Source organism: Passer montanus, unplaced genomic scaffold (assembly GCF_014805655.1).
Source record: "Passer montanus isolate IOZ18808 unplaced genomic scaffold, ASM1480565v1 scaffold35, whole genome shotgun sequence".
Lineage (NCBI taxonomy): Eukaryota > Metazoa > Chordata > Aves > Passeriformes > Passeridae > Passer > Passer montanus.
This window is the reverse complement of record NW_024368263.1, coordinates 9,327,230-9,348,928: the sequence shown is the minus strand read 5'-3', so window position 1 is coordinate 9,348,928 and position 21,699 is coordinate 9,327,230. Positions and strand designations below refer to the sequence as shown.

Sequence of the window (21,699 nt, the reverse complement as noted above, 5' to 3'; positions counted from 1 at the left end):
TGTGCTCCAAAACATCTGGTTCCACTAGCCTTGGCTGAGCAGAAGCCTACAGCATTACCCAGCTTCTTTTAAAAGTAACTAAAGCCTGAGGCAGGGTTAAGGGGAGCACAAACCAGAAAGAATCAGAGCCCACGTGTGAGTCCTTACCTCAAACAGCGTCAGACTTTCATCGTTCAAGATGATTCTGGGAGGTGCAACAACTGAAGTTAAAAAACAAGTTATAAAAGAGGACCACCTAGCAACCAGAACATCAAATATAGGTATGGCAGGCATCCCTGCTCTCTGGAGGGGCGACACATTCATATGCCCACAGAGGCTGCTTCTTAGACACAAGCACATGGCCAAGGGAGCAGGTTACACCTTCTTTGCACTGTGAAGCTGTGTTTTAGGGAAGGCATTCCCTTCCAGGTCATCCCTCAGGCATCAACACCCCACAGCCAGAAACAGGCTTTATAAAGTAAGGCCAAATATTACCAACAGCACTCACACAAGTAAAATGGCAACTCTGCATCAGCAAGATGGCTTCTTACAAAGTGTCTCAAAACGCCAACTGCGGAAAAAGGAGAGAAAGGTTTGCTAAATTACATTCGGTTCTTCAAATGCTAGGCAAGAAGACTAACTTGTAACAGCAGAAATGCCCCCTAGAAGGTATGGAGATTGCCTTTTACCCCAAAGTACACAGTTGCTATAACAAATTTTTTGTAGAAAAAACAAACAAAACAAATCACTTTGATGTGCTAGTCCCTTGGAAAAATCTAAGGATGCCCACAAAATTACCAAAAAAGTTTGTGCAGGTAACCATGGCTGACAGCTGAGAAAAAGAGGATCTCCAGTAATAACAAAGAGCTACTTGGTGTATGGTCTGATTGCCTTTCGTGAACTGACAGAGCCATAAAGGTACATCCTCTCTTATAGAGTTGCTGAAGTTTTTGTTTTATTTCTCCTTCCTGCTTTTTGGGGTACGTTTTGGATTGGGGAAGGGGGTGAAAAACATTTTACACACTAACACAGAGGTAGTCTCCAAATGCCGCCCAAGAGCACATCACTTAGACACAAATAAGGGGATAGCAAGAGGGACAGCTTCCTGTCCACACAAGGACAAGCATTTTGCCATCTCCACCAAGTAGCCTTTAGCTAACTTAACCAGCCTGAAGTCCTTCTTAGTCCATTCAGGGCCCTACAATGACAGTGTAACTACATTCTGCTGCTTTTTCAGAGCAGCTTGACTTTGCCAGGCAACAGTGTGACCTGTTCAGACACACTCTCTGCCGTTACAGCTGCCCGGGCTGCAGGGGGACTGGCCTTACCCGTCTCAGTGGGATGGAAGAAGCCCTGCAGAACATGGCGGTCTGGAAAACGAACTCTCACCACCACCTGAGGCAGAGACAAAGCCCATCAGGACAGTGGTTTACCACTGCTCTGTAACACCTGTCCTTGGCTTAGAATCTGCAAGCTGTTTATTTGTTGTTTTCTTTTATGGGGAGATCTGAGGTGTTTAAAGGGATAGAAGAGCAACCTGGCTAACAGTGCTGTGCAGCTTCTCAGGAAACAGGGGCTGCTCAGAGGGGGCACAAGAGCTCATCTGTCAAAGCACTCTGATGTAAAATGCAGCAGCACTTGCTCAGAGAGTAGGAGCTCCCTGTGCTAAATGATGCACTACCAATGAAGACAAACCCTCACGGACAGGTGCAGACAGTTTACTGGCATCCCAATGTGTCCACAACAGCAGGAATCCTCCTGACGTACCTCTGACCTTCGTACCCACAGCTTGGTCAGAAAGCACCTCACTTGCAAACTGCACAAGGATCAGAGTTACAGAGTAAAATAAACCAACTTGTAACATTGAATCATTTAACTTTCAATGAGTTTCTAACAAAATGTCTACAGAGAGCAAGCAGGAAGGCTCAATCATACAGATGTGGGCACAACAGAAAGGTTTTGAGACATCTGGAACAGAACAGAAGCACCTCCACTGTCTGTCACTCAAGCAATGACATATTACCATATTACAGTACAGCTGTTTTCATATGGCATAACTGCTGTGCAATTCCCAGAAACAATTAATAGGGATGGGAATTTGAAAAATCTCCCTTTAAGTAGCTTAAGGGCTTGTTGATCACAACTGAATCCCAAGGCACTGACTCTCCAAGCTTGGACTAGCCACAGGGACTGGAAAACAAATACTACCTTGGGATAACGCTCCAACTTCTCCTTCAGCTGGGACTCCTTCAAGGACTTTGTCATCAGTGGAGCTTCCTCCAGGAGTTTCCTACAGACATGGGAAGAAGGCAAATTGTCTGTAATTTTACAATGTTTTTTCACTTTATTAAGCTAGCAGAAGACCCAAGCAGGCCTGATGAGAACAGCTCAACTGTTTGATGCATCCCTCACAGCATTTTCCCTATCTCCTGAAACTACTGAGCATCAACAACAATACAACATAAAATTATGTTTATTGTACAAGTTCATGACAGCAGACACAAGAGAAGATCCTAAGAGGACAGGAAAGTCTGCTTAGACTACTCAAGAAGAGGTGGACTTATTAATCCAATAAAGCAGAGACTAGGGTTGGACATGATTACTCCACAGGGGCAGAAGAGCTACTAAACTTGAAAAAAATGCCAGCACAAGAAATTAATAAGTATTAATTAGGAACAGGGAAAAAAAAAAGAAGTTTCAGATCATTCAAGAACTGCCATTGCAGATGGCTATTAAAATAAATAGTGGGTACAAAATAAAAGTCTACTTGTATTTAAGAGGAAACAATAAATGTAAAAGAATAATTATATATTTTTCCATAAGCAAAGAAACTAGCTTAGACCAAACAGATCCTGTGCTCAGCTTTAGTACATTTTCTTTGTATCTGAGTAACTGATGTGTAACTTGCCTTTATTTTTATCCCTGGCTGTAAGGGGAAAGCATCAGCAAATTTGGAAATTGGGTCTTTTTGGGGGGCCTGTATTCCAGTAATCCCCAACCAAATGTCTCTACATTTCTACCACTAAATACACCAGACCCACAAACAGCAGAGCAATTTTCAGGCCATATTCTGTGTACTGTGGCCTGTGGGAAAAAAAATCAACTCTAAGTAAAAAGTTCAACTTGGACTTGGCTATAGCATAAAGGAGACTGTTTCAGTCTTGGAGAGTTATTACAATGTTTAAAGAAATGCTTTGACTTACTTGAAACTAAATACATTAATGAAATTAATTTCTTCAAGGAACATAGAGACAGCAAAATGGTGCTGTGACAGGAAGGACAGTTGATCTTCATCTGAGTTTTTACTGAACTGAAGTTTGATGAAGTAAAATCATGAATATTTGAAAGCAAGCTACCTGAACAGTGCAATACATTGTTAGTCAGCTTCCTATAATTTCTGTGTGTGTGTGTGTGCCTCTTCCAAACGTTCTCAGGTCCTGGCTTGTGGCTAAGTTGGTCTTTCTGATGAGTTCTAATACAAGGTTAATTGTGTTACTTAGAAGATAAGGTGTTTCTTACTAGCCAAAAATAAAACAAGCTCTGTTGATCACTGTCACTCTGCTCAACAACAGGACACAGCAAATCTCACTCACAGCAGAAAGGGAACTTGCCTCTCATTCTGCAGCTGTGCCAAACGTTTCCGTACATCATCCACTGTGACTTCAAAAAATTCATCAGGAAGCTCTTCTGGGCCATCAGGAAGTTGTTCCAGTAGGTCTAGGTGACAGATAAGGGGCTCACGTTCCACAAGCTACAGAAAAAAAATGAGCTCCAATTAGTTTTAAATGCATTGCTCTGCTTATCTTATAAGGTTCCTGAAAAAAAAAGAGTATTTGCAAACTGTCTTTTGACCTGCTCAGCTCTCTGAACTAAACCACTGCAGGGTTTCATTCCACACCTTTCAAAATTGTACCCTGGTTTCTGGTGTGCAGAAAGATCCCTTAAAAAGTGAAACTCTTTTGTTTTGCACTTACAAAGTAAGTGAGAGATCAGCCTTGGCTGCAACCAGGGCACACAGATGCAGGAGAGCAGTTCTCTAGGCATCAGCTGCAATAAAGGTACCTAATACATTTACTGGCAACCTTCCCTACACAGCAGAGCTGAGAGCAGGCACTCCAAGCTACACACAGACACCCCTCTCACCTGCCCAGCAGGGCACAGAGAGCCTGGCTGCCTGCTCCCCCAGCCTCCAGAGCCGGGTGTCATGATGGCAAACCTTCCAATGCAACTGGGCCTAGCCTACAACTGTAGTTGCAGTTATGAAAAAACCAAAACAAAACAAGGCAATACCCACAATCCCCTAAAATCCCCAACTGGAGCCCCAGCCACTGAGATCAAGAGCATTTGCCATCCCTGCAGGCAGCAGGACTTTAATGGATCCCTCCCCAGCAAAGGTTATGTGCTGGCTACTCTCTCTTTTGCCCAAAGCAGCAGCTGTGCCTCTGTCAATACAAACCATGACCAGAGTCAAGCAATCGAGAGGCAGTTACACTTCTGGATGTCAAACTTTTTAAATTCCAAAACTGTTTAAAGGAACAAAGCTTGCAAACATAGAGAACAGCATACTGAAGGCTACAGGAGATGCAGGGAGGACACAGCTCATGGCTGAAGAGGCTCACAGGAACAAAAATTCTGGTAGTTAACCCAGCATTTCTTCCTAGTCAGCTGCCAGCTTAACAATGCCACAGGCTCTGTGAATGAACCCGCTGCCCATTTCTTCTCCCCTCATCTCTCATACACTCTTTCCAATCCTAATTAACACCCAGATGTCCTCCTTCTATCCACTCACCCCTCCCCCAGGCACTGGCCAACTTGGAAACAGAAGTCTTCTCAATTGTCTAAAGCACAACACAAATTACAAGGCAATGTTCACTCTACTTGTGGGCACTAAAGGGTAATTTGAGAAATTAAAAGATGGAGGTTGTGTGGGTGGGACCTTTGGCTACTTTTAGAAAGTTGAGCAGGGTCAGCCCTAACGAGCGGGTGCAGGAGCCTGGCTGCAGCTTTCCCCGGGCCCGGGGTGGGGTGGGGGTGCCAGTGCTGCAGGAAGGACCCAAGTGCCCAGGACTATCTGCTGGGAAGCAGGCTGCACCCTGTTCCAAACACTGCCCACTGATGCTCCAGTGAGGGCACATCTATGTCAGAGGCCAGAGGAGAATCAATCAGGCCTCCCCAAGAACACAGTGTATTTTAATGTCCCCAAACAGGCTTGAGTTTCATTGCACTCTAAGCATGTAGTGAAAACAGATGTCTTCTGAAAAAGCCCAAACCCAAAAGACTGAGGAGGCATATCCTATGGTGTGCTGTGAAGGGTGCTAGGGTATGAAGGAGAGAACCCCAAAGTCTGCACTAGCAAATCCTACAGTTACCATTTAGTACTGGCTCTAACAAGGACTTTAGTTAATCCCAATAGCAGTGGGATTCCACTGGGAAAGGTCCACCCCCCATCCAAATTATGGTGACAGTTAATGGCATCTGCCAAGGCACTGGGAATCACAAGATGGCACACGGCAGACATATATTCCAGTCCTAAGTGTTCCCTCCTCTTCCTTGCTATGGGCTCCAACAATCCTAAAGCACAGACAGAATCCAAAAATTAACTTCCCATAATGATTACAAAAGAGACTCCAGGAATACTAACCCACTTCCCAGCACACACAGTGTTTTCTGCAACTGTGATGAAAGATAACCATCTCCTGTAACAATAAATGGCCACCACATGGATGTTCTACTTTCCATCATGTCAAGTGGAGGAAAACAAGCTGTGCATTTTGCTGTCCTACTTCTTCCAGGAGACACAGATGCTGTGCTAAGGTTTGGCATCTTCCTGCTTCAAAGTCTATTCTTCTCAAAGGTGAAATGTCAGGCACCTTTCACCAATGTTCACAGCAGCATCTACGTAAGTGCAGCCTATGTGACAAAGCCAGGGGTCAGGAAGAATGCAGTTCACTCCATGGTCACCATCCTGGTCCCAGGGAAGCAGGTAAGCTGAGGAAAACTCTTATGATTTAAGTGAAATAGGGGTCATTGTGCTTTCCACAGCAGCAAGCTCTCCCCAGAGACCCACTTCCTCTCCACCACCTCTGGGAGCTCTAATCTCATGGTGAATCTGGTTTAAAGTTACCTTCTAATAATTAACATTCTGACATCAAAGTCAGCTTGCAGCTGTCTGTAAACCATCTTTAGCCCAAGAAACGAAGGGATGCCGGCACAGATTTTATCCAGCCTCTCTTCAGCTTCAAAAACCACACACAGGCAAAGCATTAATGGGAAGATTCTTTTACAAAAATGGACCTTTGATGTTTAAAAATAATTTGTTTTGTTTTGGTTTTTTTTTCCTCGGGACTGAAAAAGGACAAAAAGCAGATGCCATGTGGCTAGCTCTGCTTGGCTGTTGCCGCTGGGAGGAGAGTGAAAGATGGCAGGAGTGGAGGAGGGAACAAAATGTAATCAATCAGCAGCAAAAGTACCAGAGATCAAAGGGCTTGAAAGCAGCCGTCAAAATCACATGCTGTTTAACACAAGGACACAACTCCCCCAACAGAATCTGCAGCTGCTTCCCAAGCTGCTCAGAGTGGAAGGGCGGCTGGCTCCAGAAGTGGTTTGAGCTGGACTGTGATTCTGAGAAAGACATCGGTTCATGTGAGTCCTTCAGGCACCACCACCCAGCCATGCCCAAAAGCACAGCTACACATCAGGCTGTGAAGTCAATGACATGATGGAGTTCTGCCTCTCCCACCAGTGCACAGAGAAGTGTGGGCAACAAAACTGGTGAGGGATACCACCAGAAACCCTTGCACTTCTCCCTTCCCAGACACAATGGAGCTCCTTCTTTCCAAACCCCTCAAAGACGAGAGCACAACTGAAGCAAGCAACACATGAGACTGGACAAATCCCCCAGCCAACTGTTTAATTCTCCATGATAAGGGTCTGCTCCAAAAGGTTAAATAACACTGATTAGAGAGACCCAAACATGTTTCTAATACACTCAAATATTCACCACTGCAGGTTGGCATGGCCTCTTTCTGCCACTTGTGCAGTTCATAACTGCTCCAGAGCCCTTCCAGGGTCTGGCTTCTGTTCCTAAACAATTCAGAACTCATCAAAAATAGGCTGCAACCACAAAGAAGTCAACTAAGGTAGAGACTCTACATCAACATGAAAGCATCCACAGTCTTGCTAAATTCCTCCTGGACTAAGCTCCCTTTGAAGCTCCCCAGGCATCCTTTCTTTCTACTTATAGCTTTCTATTGTTCAATCCTGGCTGGATCAGCCCAGAAGAGATTCAAACCTCCAACCCTAGGAGGTACCAAAGAGTCAGAAATAACAAAGGGCATCTCTGAACATGAAAGCTGGCCCCAGTGATGAGCCAAAGGAGCAAGAAAAGAGCTGCTCACTGAGAATCCAGAATGGGAAACTCTCAGTGCATAATAACAAGGAGTAAATTATTAATTAAATGGCTCCTGTACTTCATGCTACACTACTTGCCAGACATACCCAGCCCTCCTGAAGGTATTCCATTCCATACAGCTGCCCTACAGAAAACACACTTCAGTGTCATTCCCAGGTGACTCTGGGATGGCATCACAGCACTTTTCAGCCATCAGTTCTTGCATCTCAGCATGGGCTCAAGCACTTTGAATTTTAACAAACACAATTTTATTTCAGAGACACCAACAATGGTGAGATGTGCAATCTGTCTTTCTGGGAGATAGTTAGAAACAGGCAGACTACTTCAGAATCAAGACATTTTAGATTAAGATAAAAACACTTCTATAAGCAAGCAGGAATACAGAAGGAGAAGGATGGAAGGTTTCTGCTTTATCTGCAATACTAAGAAAATTAAGTCACAGGGTCAGGTAACAAAGTGGGCATTTGTTCATGAAATCTGTGGCACTGAGGTATAGGATCTTCTGGACTGTGATTTACTGCAGCTGTGTTATCTATTGTCTACCTCTGGACAGCAAATTCTTAAAATCAAATCCTTCCTACTTCCTTTCTGAACTCAGGCAGAACTGTATGTCATTAAGGCACCTAATCCTGTGACACAGGGGAAAAAGTCCTAAATCTGGAAACATCTTTTTCCTCATGGGACTGCAGCCTCAGACAAGGCAGGATTAAAAAAAAGCCCTTGCTGCCAAAACTGCAAATATATTTTCCCTTACCTGTTCTTGCTCCTTTTGCAGTTCTTGGCTGTTCTTAGACTTCTTTGGCTTAGAAGGACCTCCAGGGCTGGAAAAAGTTGTTGGCAGCTTTGAACGTGGTACAGCTACAGGAGAGTCCCCCAGATGCTCTCCATCTCCAGAAAAAGGGACAAATGGAGTAGGCTCAGGCTCTGGGGAATGCCACAGTTCCTCCAAGCTAGTATGAGAATCTTTAATCGAGTCTTGCTTGTGTGTGCAGCTGTTTAAAGACATAGCCACATCCCTGTGCTCCAAGTCCTTTGGAAATGTGTTTGCTTGAGGTAGAGGCACATCCACAGCTTCTTCCATAGAGCCTCGCCTCACTGTTGGCTCATTGCAAGGCACCATGGCACCCAGAACTTCCTCCCCACCAGACGAACTGCATTTCTTCATGACAACTCTTGAAGAAGACACGAAAGGAATAAAAATAAAATCATAATCCTAGGAGTACTGTCCTCCCTGTTCTCAATGTGCCCATGACACAAAGACAGCAGCTGACTCAAATACACCCTGATTTAACAACTTTCTTCTTCCAGATGCTTACAGAGAACAAGCTCCAGTGGCTGTACAGTGTGGGGTAGAGGGTCAGGGGGTTGTGCACAACAACAGAACAGGGACCCACTTATCTAGAAGAAAACTGCCTTCTAGAGAAAAACAGCAGTCAGTTATCAAGCATAGCTTCTAATCACTCCTGCCTTCTGCATATACATACCACAAAGAGCTGGTCAGGAGATCACAGAAAGGTTGCCCCTGTCCCTAACTCACCCCCCAACAGCTATCAGGGTCTGCAGCAGCTGGGAGTTGTCTGAGATCCAGAGCAAGGAAGAATGTAGTGGTAGCTGATTACCCTCTCTGAGAGACTTTTAACTTTGAATTGTCTGTTCCACTCAAAGGAGGAAGAAAAAAAAAGAAAAAAAAAAGAAAAAAAAAAAGAAACAAACAAGCTCTTTTAATCTGCACATGACTGGCCAGTGCCAGCATCTGCTGCTGTGCAAAGCACATCTGGGCAGCAGTTTGAGATAAACAGGCAAATGCAATAATTTCTGAGTGCTGCAATGTTTTAATTTGGCATCTTCTCTTGGGACTTTTATTTTTTTTGCCTTTCTTTTGGTACTTGAAGCAAAATAAATTCACCATCAAAGTGGAAAGAGAAAATAAAGAAGGCAAACTTTGCTTCTCCCAACCTGATAATGGCATTGCCTCCAATCAGGCCAAGCGATTTCAGTGTTGTCTTCTCCAGGGCATCTTTTCCTGATATCTACAACAAAACCAGAGGAGAGTAATTATGGCCTCTGAGTCCCCAGGAAAGCATGTAAAGCTGTTTACAGAAAGAAAGCCGTATCCAAAGAAACACCACACAACACAAGAAACAGGTGAAAACACATTCCTGCAGTTGAAAATCAGACCTGAATCCATCTGTATCAACTTGTGCTGTTTCACCAAATTCACACCTTATTAAATCACCTCAATGGAAGGTGACCTACATATATTTTCATCCCATACACACATCCAAGCGGGATCCAACTACAGCAAAGCTACTTTTGTCAGAAGTTAAACGACAGGCAACATCTGAGCGCTGCAAGACAGACGATTTCCTTACATACACCTCCTATGTGTCTGCAATGACCTATTCCAGAATAAAGACGATCTGTCCACAGAGGTCAGTGGGAAGTAAAGGGGACAGCTAGGGAGAGCAAATTCTGTAATATCCACACACAAAATATTTAACAAAATATTAATAGCAAAAGATCAAAACACAGAAAAGCAAATATTTATTAACACAAAAACACTGTTTTGACTCAAGCTTTAAAAGAAGCTGGAAAGAAAAACACAAATAGGTCACTGAGCTCATTTTATGGGCTCAGAGGTCTCAACAGCACAAGGTTACGTTCCAAGAGAGCTTTTTTCCATACAGACACGTCATGCGTTGAAAAGACCAACATTTTTCTACTTCCCTTCTCAGGAAAGTTCAAAAGAAACACTTTCCAGGTTGGAAAGCAGAACTAAGTTTTCTTATGTTTTAGGGACATGAGACAGTTGAGAGGCCTTTACTGCCTTACCTCATCCCGCATGTAAATACAGACTGGAGACAATTCACCATCCTGTTCCATCAACTCCCTGCAAGAAAGAGCAAAACACTGCAGCATCTGCACAACAGCCTACCCCCTCCAAAACCAGTACAGAGTGAAATCAGCAGGAAACACTGTCCTCCTTTTTTCTCCAGCAATAACCACTACACAGTTCACAGGATCGCTATTAGACATTACGTAAACAATCTGCTTCAATGCATTCACTTTTCCTTAAACACAGCCTAAAAGTTTAAAAACAAAGAAATAATTAAAGTAAATTCTGAAATTAGCTGATCATACTAGATAAATTTAAACTTATCACTGTTCATGTCCCTCAGTACCCTATCTGAAACATTATTTAGTTATATTTGCTCTTTTTAATTCAAGTTAAAAACTTCACTACAGCTTAGACTGAATTCACCGGGGAGAGGTCCATTTCTTTTCACATATGCACAGCAGCAAACGAAACTAAATACCTCTCTAAAGAAGATCCACTAAGGACAAGAAACTTGCCTTAGTATCATTTTTTAAAAAGAAAAGAGAAAGTAAGCAAACAAAAACAAAGAGCATGAACTTTCAGATTCTGGAGACCATGAAACAAGTAAAGCCAAATGAAAGGCTGTCACTGTAGACAAAGTGAAAATCAAGCCATATTTAAGCATTTTAGTGATGTAGGACACGTATGAGCAATGATGCAAACTCCCAATAGCCCATCTCCAGAGGAAGTCAGAAGTGAGGGACCCTTAGCATCGAGATGGGGAAAAACAAGAAAGATGTTACTCTTTCCATTTTACTCTAGATAAGCAATTCTGAGGCATTCCAGTAAAAGAGAAGCTTTATTATATGTTACTTGGTCAAATACAGAAGACAGACAAGCAAAAGACAATCACAGCCTATCACAGCAATTCTCAGTTCTCATCCAGCCAAAATGATGTGATTTCAAAAGGGGGGAAAAAAAAGGAATTACACTTTCACCAAGAACACCTCAGATGTCTACAGAAAAGTAAAAAGGCTTACAGAATTAACCAGTACATTATGCTGAAGCACTGGAATCAGTGAGAGCATTAGATTCAACACCAGAAGAAGCTCTGTCACATTTGTTTCCACTTTCAGGAAAGTGCAACTCAAACTGAAATCAGACAAGAATGTGGTAAAACGTGAGACTGAGGAGAATACTTTGCCTCACATCCCAAGCATGCCAATCTAAGAGGTGACCAGGTGCCCACTCTAAGACAATGCTGGTTTGGAAAGATATACCTGTCTGACTTCTCAAAAGCATTTTTCCAGAAGTTTCAGATTTAGACATTTCAGCCTAACTCAGCCTGGGAAACTACAAAAGGTAAGAACATTGCCCACAATATTCCCCATCTACACAATGAGATCTGACAAGATTTATCCTTCTCCATAGACCCCAGTAGCTCTTCTTCGCACACTCCGTCTCAAACTTCCTGTGCTCACAGTTGCACCAGGATATCCCATGGTAAAGAGCTGTATATCCCATCTGCACAGCAACAGTTTATCATGAAACACAGAACAACTGGAACTCTTCCTCATGGTAAACTCCCTTGATCTTACTGCTCTCTACAGTCCAGTCTCGGGGGTAGGTGGAGGGAATGGCTTTCCACTCACCCCACCAGGAAACCATCACCCATGACTTGAAGAGAAACCACCTCTCTGCAAAGCAGATAAGGAAATCGACCTGGCAGCCCAGGAACATGACACATGCTTGCTCACCTCCTGAGACCTCTGGAGGCAGTTCCCAAGGTCAGCCTGCCATTTTATGCCTGAAAAAAATTCCAGTAGTTTTCAGTGAAAAGTGGAAGTTTTGGAAAGATATTTCTACTTCACATTACCCTGCATTGTTTGAAATTCCCCAGTAGCAGTAATAACTGCACTTTCTCCTAAATGCAGCTGCAAAACATTGATCAATTTGGCATTCGAGTGTCCCAAAATTTAAGCAGAAACTCAGGCTCCCTCTATCTAGTACATCACTTATATCTATACTTGTACATTCAGGGTACATTCCCTACCTAGTGCCTAAATTTGTAAGCATCTTAACTGGGGCATTGAACACGGTTAACTCTAAGAACATGATGTCAGTGATCAATGCCTGCTGCATTTTGACTTTTCCTGAAAAGAAGTTTAATGAACAGAGTTCCACCACTTAAAACATTGTGCCTTCAACATCATATAATTTAAACACTTATATTTTGAGATGCAATATTACCAGAAACAAAGTTATGTCAAGCAGATATGTAGGTATTGGGGTTTGTTGTTATTTGTCTTAGCCCCTATATGGGAAAAGTGGTTTTGGGTGGCCACGCTTCAAAGGACGAGTCTGGACTCTCAAGTTTTTTGGTCTTCAATCTTGTTTATTAATTCTTACCTACAATATTTTCTCTCTGCCCAGCCGAGGTCTGCTCAGCAGGACAGTCAAGTGCACTCTCTCCCGCCCATGGGACGGTTGTGTCTTTTATAGTGAAAATTACATCTATTATATTTACTTTTAATTCCCAATACTTTTCACCCTTATTGACAAGAGTACTTTCACCATGAACTAATCTAAAAGTGCCAACATCACTACAGAAAATGGAAGACATGAAGAAGAAAGAAGAACTTAGGACTATGCTCTGAATCTTCCATCTTGTCTTTATGACCCTCCTGTACCTAAATTCTAAAATTTATACTTCATCTTGTAAATACACTATTTACACTCTAAAACTTCTCATCTCCTCACACAGATGTTTCATCTCTAGATAGATCAAAGTTAAGCTATCAGATACTTTTGGCAACATTCCAAGGTCTCTGAGCCCCCCAAGGGTTCTTTCGGTGACTTTGGACATCCAGAGTGATGTGTTGAGTTCCCACATGTAGGCAAAGGATCCCTTGAGTAACAGTCAGAATCCACTCAGTCAATCAAGCGTGTGGTTCTGAAGTGAGTGTCCATCACACGGTCTGTCTGTGCTGTGGCCATGCTGACTGCTGCTCTTAGAAAAGCCTGGAACTCCACAAGCAGACATGCAATATACCCAGCCAGCAGGTTTCCGAAAGACCACCTTAGGACACAGGCAACGCTTTCTCTTATGGTAACAAGGAAATAACCTTTTGCACTTTAACAACCTGCTTGCCCAGCAGAAGACCAGAGTCTGCATAACCAAACTTAGCCCAGCATGAAGTGACAAAAGAAACTCAACTGAGAGGGAGTCAATCAGCCTATGAAGTGGAAAATGAAGGGAAATAGCCATTAAATTCCATGAAAATTCATCAAGGACATTTAAACTGAGACTCAAAACTCAGCTACAATGACATGTAAGTGAAACCAGAAGCCACTCAGGATTGAGAGAGCCACTGGAAAATTATGATACTCAATCTTTGAGTAATTCTCAAGAGCCAGAGAACATCAATGGTTTCCAGTTGAAGGATGTGAGGAACTAAATCTGTTAAGCACAAACCACAACTGAGATGTCTGGTTTAATTGTAGCAGACTATATGCCATCTTGATCAAATGGTTAAAAGCTTGCAACAGCACAGTGGTATGGGACAAGGCAAGTCACAAAGAAACCCAGAGGTAGAGCAAATCCAAATAGAGCAAACTATAAAACCAGTCCTGAGGGTCAGGCCTATTTTAGGAAAGTCAGCAGCTGAGAACTACTTCCAGACCAGTTGCAACATATTCCAGGGAGTTTATAGTACCAAGACTGTAAGACCACTATTTCAGAACACTTCTCCCAGCCACCACAACAAATCCCATTGCGCAGAAAGCAACAGACACACCATAGCAAAATACAATATTCAAGTTTTAGATTATGAAACACAGTTAACTTCAAGGTGAACAACCAAACCAAAACTAGAATAGGTTTGCCTCTTTTTGTGATTCTGCAATTAGTTATTCTCTTTCAGGAACAAAATGCACTATACAATGCTCTGCAGAAATCAAAAGATTAAGTTGCTCATACAAAGGAACATTGTGTTTTGATATCATACTCAGGCTCCAACCTCCCTCGCTCCTCTGGCAGCAGTACCTGAGGAAATTCCCAAGGCCAATGCCTGATGATGAAAGGCAGAAAAAAAAAAATCTTGTCTCAGTTGGAGAATTGGAAAAAAAGATTACCAGAGAGTGCCTTTAGCATACCATAGCAGGTTACTGCACTCAGACTTCTCCAGACAATCCAGGAAAGATACTCATCCCCACCTTATTTTCAACAGGTTTTGCTTCCAATTAAAATTAGCTGTAGCCCTTGAGGAATCCTCAATAAAGGTAACAAAAGACAAAGGACTAATGAGACACAGAGAAACAGTACAGAATCACAGAAAAGGCAGACAGATCAGGCCAGGGAATACAAGCTTGAACCTCAAGCTGCTGTCTGTCTGTCAGGAAAGGTGGATGACAACCATTTAAGAGAAAAAAAGTCTTAGGTACAGTGGAACATGTTCTCACCAAAGACCAATAGAGAAGAAGCCAGTTTGACTTATAGAAACTAGTTTAATTCACTTTCCCAAAAACCGCTTTCCACTTCAAGCAATTCTTTGAAGAGTCTTCTAAAAATGTGTGGAAAATATCTGAACCAAATTAATGACCAGTGTAGAAGAAGAAGCAGTGAAGAATCATAATGACTATCAAAGATGTCTCTGAGTCTCGGAATTGCGGCTGCTCTATGGAGAACAGCCCACAGAGCTGCTGAAGCTGCAAGCAAGCAAGAGTGGGAGACAGAAACACAGGCTTCTTGCTCATAGGGCAGACAACACTGTGCCCTCAACCAGCCTCTGCAGCACAGACTCCACACAAAGATCCCCAGAGACTTATTTTTGCCTAACTCTTGGAAGCTGCAGGCTCCTCCTCCAGCTGCTGCTAATCCATTACATGCACCCACTGAGGCAAGCACACACATCAAACATACTGTCCTCTCTTTGATGTGCTGCTCTTCAGAAGGAGAACGGCAAGCAGATTAGATTCCTTCATGTAGTGATCTGACAGGGCCTGTAAACATCTTGTGCAAGGACTGCCGCACGCTGAGAGGAGGAGCAGCCCTACAATAGCTTCCAGACCTTCTTCAGACCCAATTAGCCAAGATGGATGCTGGAAACCCAGGGGAAATTCCAGTGGATTTAGAATACTTCCCCTCACGCACTTAGCGCGGCCGAGCATTCCAGGAAATGTCTCCAGCTGGAAAGTCCAAGGAAGCATTCAACAAACATCAACAACTAGCTGACTAGTTAGTCAACTGAATCAAAACACATTGAACAGCAACTCAGCCCATTAAAACCACACAGATGGCTGTAGATCCAGCTTGTTCTGTGACTAAACCACACACAGCACCTTTGCTGCTTGTTGAACTTAACCAAGATTGCAAAGTCCATCCAAACATTTGAACTCAGCTTCCAGAGGCCAGAAATAAGCAGCTGTGTTCTGAACTGAAGTTATGAATGCTTAGCATACTGCAGCAGTTAGAAGCTTAAGAGCAACATGTATATTAACAAGTAGTATTACAATGATCTGTAACCAATAAAACCACTTCAAAAGAGCAAAATTATATGAAAAGCTCAAAATTTAAATCAAAGAAACAATCAACTAATATGAGAGGAAGCTACACAAAGGTTATTTGTCATTGTCAATAATTACCACCTTCCACCAGTCTAGTAGTCCCCAAACTGCAACAGGCATTCCTCTCCTCACGGAGGGCACAAAGGGTATAGTAAGGGACAAGGGGGGACTTAAAACACTCAGGAAAATTATACATGTGGTTTTTGTCCTACCTCTTTCCTCAATTAAAAGAAAAATAATTCTTTTATCTCTAGCATTTACATGAATACTGTTCCTTTACTTATGAATAAATGTCACATTGTAGACACGGTCCATGATTAAAAACAGAATGGCTGTCACAGTTCAAGGCTTTCTCTTCCAAACCATGAAAAATAGAAAAGAAGTGTCTCCAAGAAAAGTTTATTAGCTTGGCATTCCAAAACAATACAGCTTTCTAAAACCAAAACTAAAGACAAAAGGTAGCACTCAATGCAGACTAAAATAATAAGACTTCTATTATAAAATAATAAGATTTCTAACCCATGTACAGGTTCAATAAATATAGAACCAGAAATTCTTCCATTTAAACAGGATCTAATCAGTCTTTTGAAGATGCCACATTAACCTGCTGAGAGCTCCTGATTTCCTTGAAGAACTTGCACAACAGCCAGCCTCAAAAGCAACAACAACCCATAGAAAAGAACCCCCTGCACTACAGGGAACTGCAGCACAGAAATACTGGGGATCGAGATCATCCAGGCTTGACACACACACCTCTAGCAGTAACTTGACTTCAAATAGGTTTGTGTAAAAGGAAGGTGGTGCAACATATCCCAGTATCTTCACAGCTTTAACAGTTTGTTACCAGTTTAAGACCTGAATCAGGATTGGTACTCCACTCCTGATAAATAATAAATAAATAAATAATAAAAATATGGATTGTCAAATCTGCAAGAGCAAGGAAAATGCAAACATCTCTGTTATAAAGGAAAAATCACAATCAAATAAATGCAAATTATACAAATTTGAAGGATTTAGTTGGGTCACCATAACATGTAATTAGTGGCATGCAGAGGTCCATCCAAACAAGTGCATTTTCCTCACTGCATTGCTCACCTGATCTTTGCAAAATGGTTGAGAAGTTCCCACAAGGTCTGCTGACAGAGGAAGGTGTCTTGCAAACGGGAGCCATCGTCCAGCTGTAATGCTATCCGAACCTATAGAACACCACAAAGAACTCATCTGAAAATTGAATGAAAACTTATTTTTATTCACAACTTTTTAAAATATTTGCTTCTTGTTCATCGGTGCAAGCATTCTGGCCTGAATTCCTGTTTGTTGGGATGAATGGCTCCTGAGCATGGGGGAGGCCATCCTGGAATACTAACTATCTTTCATGGACCCCTCTCCCTGTACCTTGAACTGGAATATTCAGAGAAAAGCCAGTGCAAACATCCCAAATCATGTACCATCGTGAGCAGTGGAGGTGTTCTGTTTTATACCAGATGAAACTTTACAGTAAGGGTCTTCACAGCTACATAGAACAAATTCCAACAACCCAGACATGATTGATACAGCTGCACCATCTAAAACACCAAAACAGAGCTCTGTATACTTCAGCATCATTTTGCAGAACAACTTCCCTGAGACAAAACAGTTCACTTGCACATCCACACACAGAAACAATGAACACAGTCCCCTCCATCCCTGCTTTACTGAAGACCTAAACAACCGTTAGCAGTCCAAAGAAATGTTTGTAACTTGCAACTCCCTAATGTTTCCTAACCACCACATTTTGATACACAACTTAAGAGATAAGCAACAAAAAAATCTCAACAATAATTCTGGTCATTAAATTATTGAGTTCCTGGACACCTGCAGAAAAAGGCAAGAGCCAGCTAGCTGCCAAATTTAACAAGTCGTTTCCAACCTGGAATGCCAACATCCACATACATTATAAAGCACCACACTGTCTTTAGAGAATTGCTTCCCTACCTCTCCGTCACAAAAAAAAAAAATTAAAAAAAAAAAAGCCAAAAAAAACCCCAAGACATTTCTAAAGTGAACACATGACGGGGTCAGTTGAACACATGCTGGGATCAGTCCTGAAGAACTTCGAACTCCGGAGTGTCCCAAGGGAAAAGTTTAGCAGCTAACCAAGAAATAGAGAATTATCTATTCTCTAGATAATATTCTGCAGATCACTTTAGGTGTTATCTTAACCTTTTAGAGAATATTCAGCCTTTTCCAGAATGTCTAACTCTTAAGTTTTCCCAATTAGCTCACCTGTCTAAAGAAAAATCACACCAAGTCCTGTAGCCACTAGATAAAACCTGGTTTCTCCAGTCAGCTTTAGTTTTAAGAAGTCCACAAATCTTGCCTTATTCCAAAGCCTGAGAGGACATTAGCCCAAGATAGCCAAAGCCACTTTCTTTCATTCTGTGTTTTCATGTGTCCCTACCAATACTCTCAGTGCAGTCTCTCAGAGTGCAAGGTGTGTGTGCAAGCACAAGGGGAGGAGCTACAGAGAGGTGGGAAGGAGATATCACATGCTCCAGGAATTCACTGTCATCTGCCTTGGCTCCCAGCAGTCCTCACAGGACTGCAAATGCTGATCTGCTGGAGACAGGAATGTTTCTACATAAAGGAAACAGCAGCATCATCAATAATGAGCAGACAGTACAATGTCGTTTCACCCCACCACTAACACAATATCCCGGTTTCTCCTACACAGGAGACAAGCTTTAGATTATTCTCAGCTACAGCAGAGCGATGACAGCTGACATCACCATTCTGTAAGAATCCAGGCCAGAAATTCAGACTACCAGTTGCATCAGTTTTTGGGCAACAGTTCAAAGCTAAACATGTCACAAAAGTCCTGTTCACTCAATTAGGAAAGTCTCTTCAAAAGCCCAGGTGCTACTTAGTATTCCAACAACCAGTGCCAATTATCGTCTAAGTTTACAAACATTTAAACAAGAGGCTGACAGCTTTAACACCAGAGCTGTACTGATGCTGCTCCTGAGTCACCTGCCATCACAGAGGGAATTTGTTCCATTTTTCACTAAAGAACTCTCTTACAGGAAACAACGTTTTCCACATGCATAGGCAAATCCTAAAGCTTTCTATTTTTAGAACATCAGATTTGCTGAACAAACTCATGATTTATCAAAACATGTATTCTGTCTCTAGGGTAACTGCTATCACAAAGGAAAGCACACCTATTTCCACACACGTAATCTTAATAGAACATACAGTAACAAAAGACACAGAATCAAATTCATCCCAACATTACTGCAGCCAGCTGGCATGACTGAGTCTGCATCTGCACTGCCACTACATCCCAGTCACAGTACCTGGCTGTTACAGAATTCCCTATTTTTTAACACATACTCCCTGTGGGAGGGAATTCTTTTTAGTCAATTGTTCTGTACAAAGTCTTTTCTTACGCTGTGAAATTCTTGAAGTAAAATCTGCTCAAGTTTGTGGGGCAGGGACTCTGTTTAGACTCCACTCTTCATGTGCACACTTGCTGCGCCTTCTCACCTTCATGACACAGCAACCAGCACTCCCAGGGAAGCATCACTTCTGTATCCTGTGCTGTTAAACTGCAACTAAATAGTAACAACTTACACTTCTATTAGCTCTTTTGTGATCTAGTGTAACAATTCCACACTAAAACCCCTCTCCTAACAGTGAACAGTCCTTCTTGCCCTTTCTCGCAATATAAGTTCAGGAGGGAAAAAATAAAATCATTGTTTTCCTTCAGTAACTCCCAAACTGGATGCAAATGTCAGATGGTCGTCACTACACAGTTTCAAGAGAAACACTTTTCTCTGGAAGACAACCTCCATTCCACCATAACATTTCACTGAAAATTTTAAGCAGATGCTACTAGTTTGTGGTAATTTTTAAGTAAAGACATTATTTCAAGCACAAATGTCTTTCTACTCCCAGAAAAAAATCAGAAAAAGACATTTGTGCCAAAGAAAGAAAATGGAGGTTTTACAGAGGAAAGTATGAACATCAGGGACCCCCAAAACTATGTTACACAGTGAACTAAAGCAGAGACTCCAAAGCCTTCTCACACCACAAAGTTTATTTATCAGTTTCTCTCAGCTAGAGCTAGAGCCCATAACAAACACCACTAACACTGCTTGGCTGACAGACATTAAATATCAGCACCAAAATGGAGGAAGTTAACAAATAGCAAGATGACTTAGTGATAGACAAATTTCCATTCCCAGGCTACTTAAGTAAGACCACACATCAGTTTTACAACATGAAAAGTTCACTCAGTAACGCCTCTGCATTGCTTGAAAAGCTAGGCCTACGGCCACAGGGATATGTATAGAAGATTTTTACACTCCTAAAAGTGGCCATAATTTCTAGAGAAAACACTATCCAAAAGTCCTCTGCAAATAATACCAAATAGGGACATTTGGCCACTGATGAATACAGAACATGCCACTGAAGACTCTAAAGCTGTGTAAACACACCATGAACACCAATGCTGGGAAAGCAGCAAAACAGGATTCTGTAAGAATCTGAGATTTAGTCAAAATCCAGAGCTGGACAACAGCAACTGAAACAGAAATTAGGAGAGGGAACTGAATTAGTCAGCACTGGTGTTTAACTTCTTCTTCTATCCATGACCACTAGTTTTCAGCTCATCACACCATCCCACTCTCCTCTAGCACAGCTGGTACCCCATGCTCATGCAGACTCTAAGTAAAGACTTTCAGCAACTTAATTACTATTTTCAAAAGCACTGCAACCAGTCTTCAGCTGGTCTCTCACAGAGGCATTGGCCATGCTGGCCTGTGCTCTTGGTCATTAGATCTGATGGGATCCTATCAGCACAACTGGTAACTGGACAAACCGGGTCACGCTGTGTAAACGAACATACCGTGGTTCCAGCTCCTGCTCTGCTGGAGACTGGCACCATCTCCAGTTTGGCATTGTTGGGCAGCCTAGCAAATCTCCACTGCAAAGACAGGTCCAACACATTCCTCTGAAACCTGAAGGAGAACAGAGCCTATGAGCAATACAAAGTCCAGGTACTGTGCAAGAGAATTCTCAGAAGGCTGACTAGAAGCCATAGAACATGATTCAATAATGAACAATTGGTAACTATAAAAGCATCATCAACAAAAGCTATTCTGCACACCAAAGCAGCTGCAGTTTGTAGAGGTCGCAGAGAAGATACCCAAATATATGTTCTTCCTTTAAAGGTTTTAAAGAAACAAACAGCAACCAACTACATAACCAAGCCTGGTTAAATACCAGTGTACTCTTTTTTTTTTTTCAGTGCTACTCAAACGAGTTTGAAGTTAAGACACCACAAAAGCACAGGGTCAAACCCCCAGGTAAGAGAGGAGACGGGCGTTGCTGCGCTGTGGCCTGGAGGTGCACGCGTGGGTGTCCCGTGGCAGCGACACGGGGCCTCGCCGTCCGCCCCAGCACCGAAAGGAATGCGGCACAGGGAAACCGGGGCGAACCGACCTGAACAGAGCTCAGTGCGTGCCCGGCCCCTCGCACTTCCCCCGCCCGCCGCGGATCCCGCCGGGCCCCGGCCGCGCCGCGGGCTCGGCAGCGCCAGGCCCGGCGCGGAGCGCGGCGGCAGGCGGGACCTCTCCCACAGCGGCAGGCAGCCGGGCCCGGCCCCGCGGCCACACTCACTTCAGGCCGTACTCGCCAGGGCTGCCACCCTGCTTCCTGCAGACCTCCTCGAGGACCTGCGGAAAGAAGAGAGGCGTCACGGCTGGCCTGCGGCCCTGCCTCCGCCTTCCCCTCGGCCCCCTCCCCGCCGCGGACCCACCTGGAGCAGGACCGTGCCGGGCCCCACCCGCACCGTGACCCGCCGCCCGCTGGGCGCCAACACCGACACCGCGGCGCCGCCCCCGCCGACGGCCGCCATCTTCCCCTGCCGTGCCAGCCCCGCGCG

The 21,699-nt window shown here is 43.2% G+C and overlaps 1 protein-coding gene across 3 annotated transcripts in view; it reads right to left on the bottom strand.

Moving 5' to 3' along the window:
- Positions 1–21,693, bottom strand: part of ASPSCR1 (ASPSCR1 tether for SLC2A4, UBX domain containing) — a 35,414-nt gene extending 13,721 nt beyond the window's left edge. For 2 of the 3 annotated variants that reach the window (XM_039716331.1, XM_039716335.1), the window contains exons 1-12: positions 21,574–21,693; positions 21,435–21,490; positions 20,662–20,773; positions 16,869–16,969; positions 10,223–10,280; positions 9,347–9,420; positions 8,145–8,562; positions 3,591–3,730; positions 2,188–2,269; positions 1,308–1,374; positions 488–550; positions 148–200 (exon numbers count right to left, since the gene is read on the bottom strand). In XM_039716331.1, coding sequence (XP_039572265.1) covers positions 148–200; positions 488–550; positions 1,308–1,374; positions 2,188–2,269; positions 3,591–3,730; positions 8,145–8,562; positions 9,347–9,420; positions 10,223–10,280; positions 16,869–16,969; positions 20,662–20,773; positions 21,435–21,490; positions 21,574–21,672 — 1,323 coding nt within the window. In that variant the 5' untranslated portion in view covers positions 21,673–21,693. The remainder of the gene's footprint in view (positions 1–147; positions 201–487; positions 551–1,307; positions 1,375–2,187; positions 2,270–3,590; positions 3,731–8,144; positions 8,563–9,346; positions 9,421–10,222; positions 10,281–16,868; positions 16,970–20,661; positions 20,774–21,434; positions 21,491–21,573) is intronic. The other variant, XM_039716332.1, reaches the window with a different exon arrangement.
- Between the last annotated feature and the right edge of the window lie 6 nt (positions 21,694–21,699).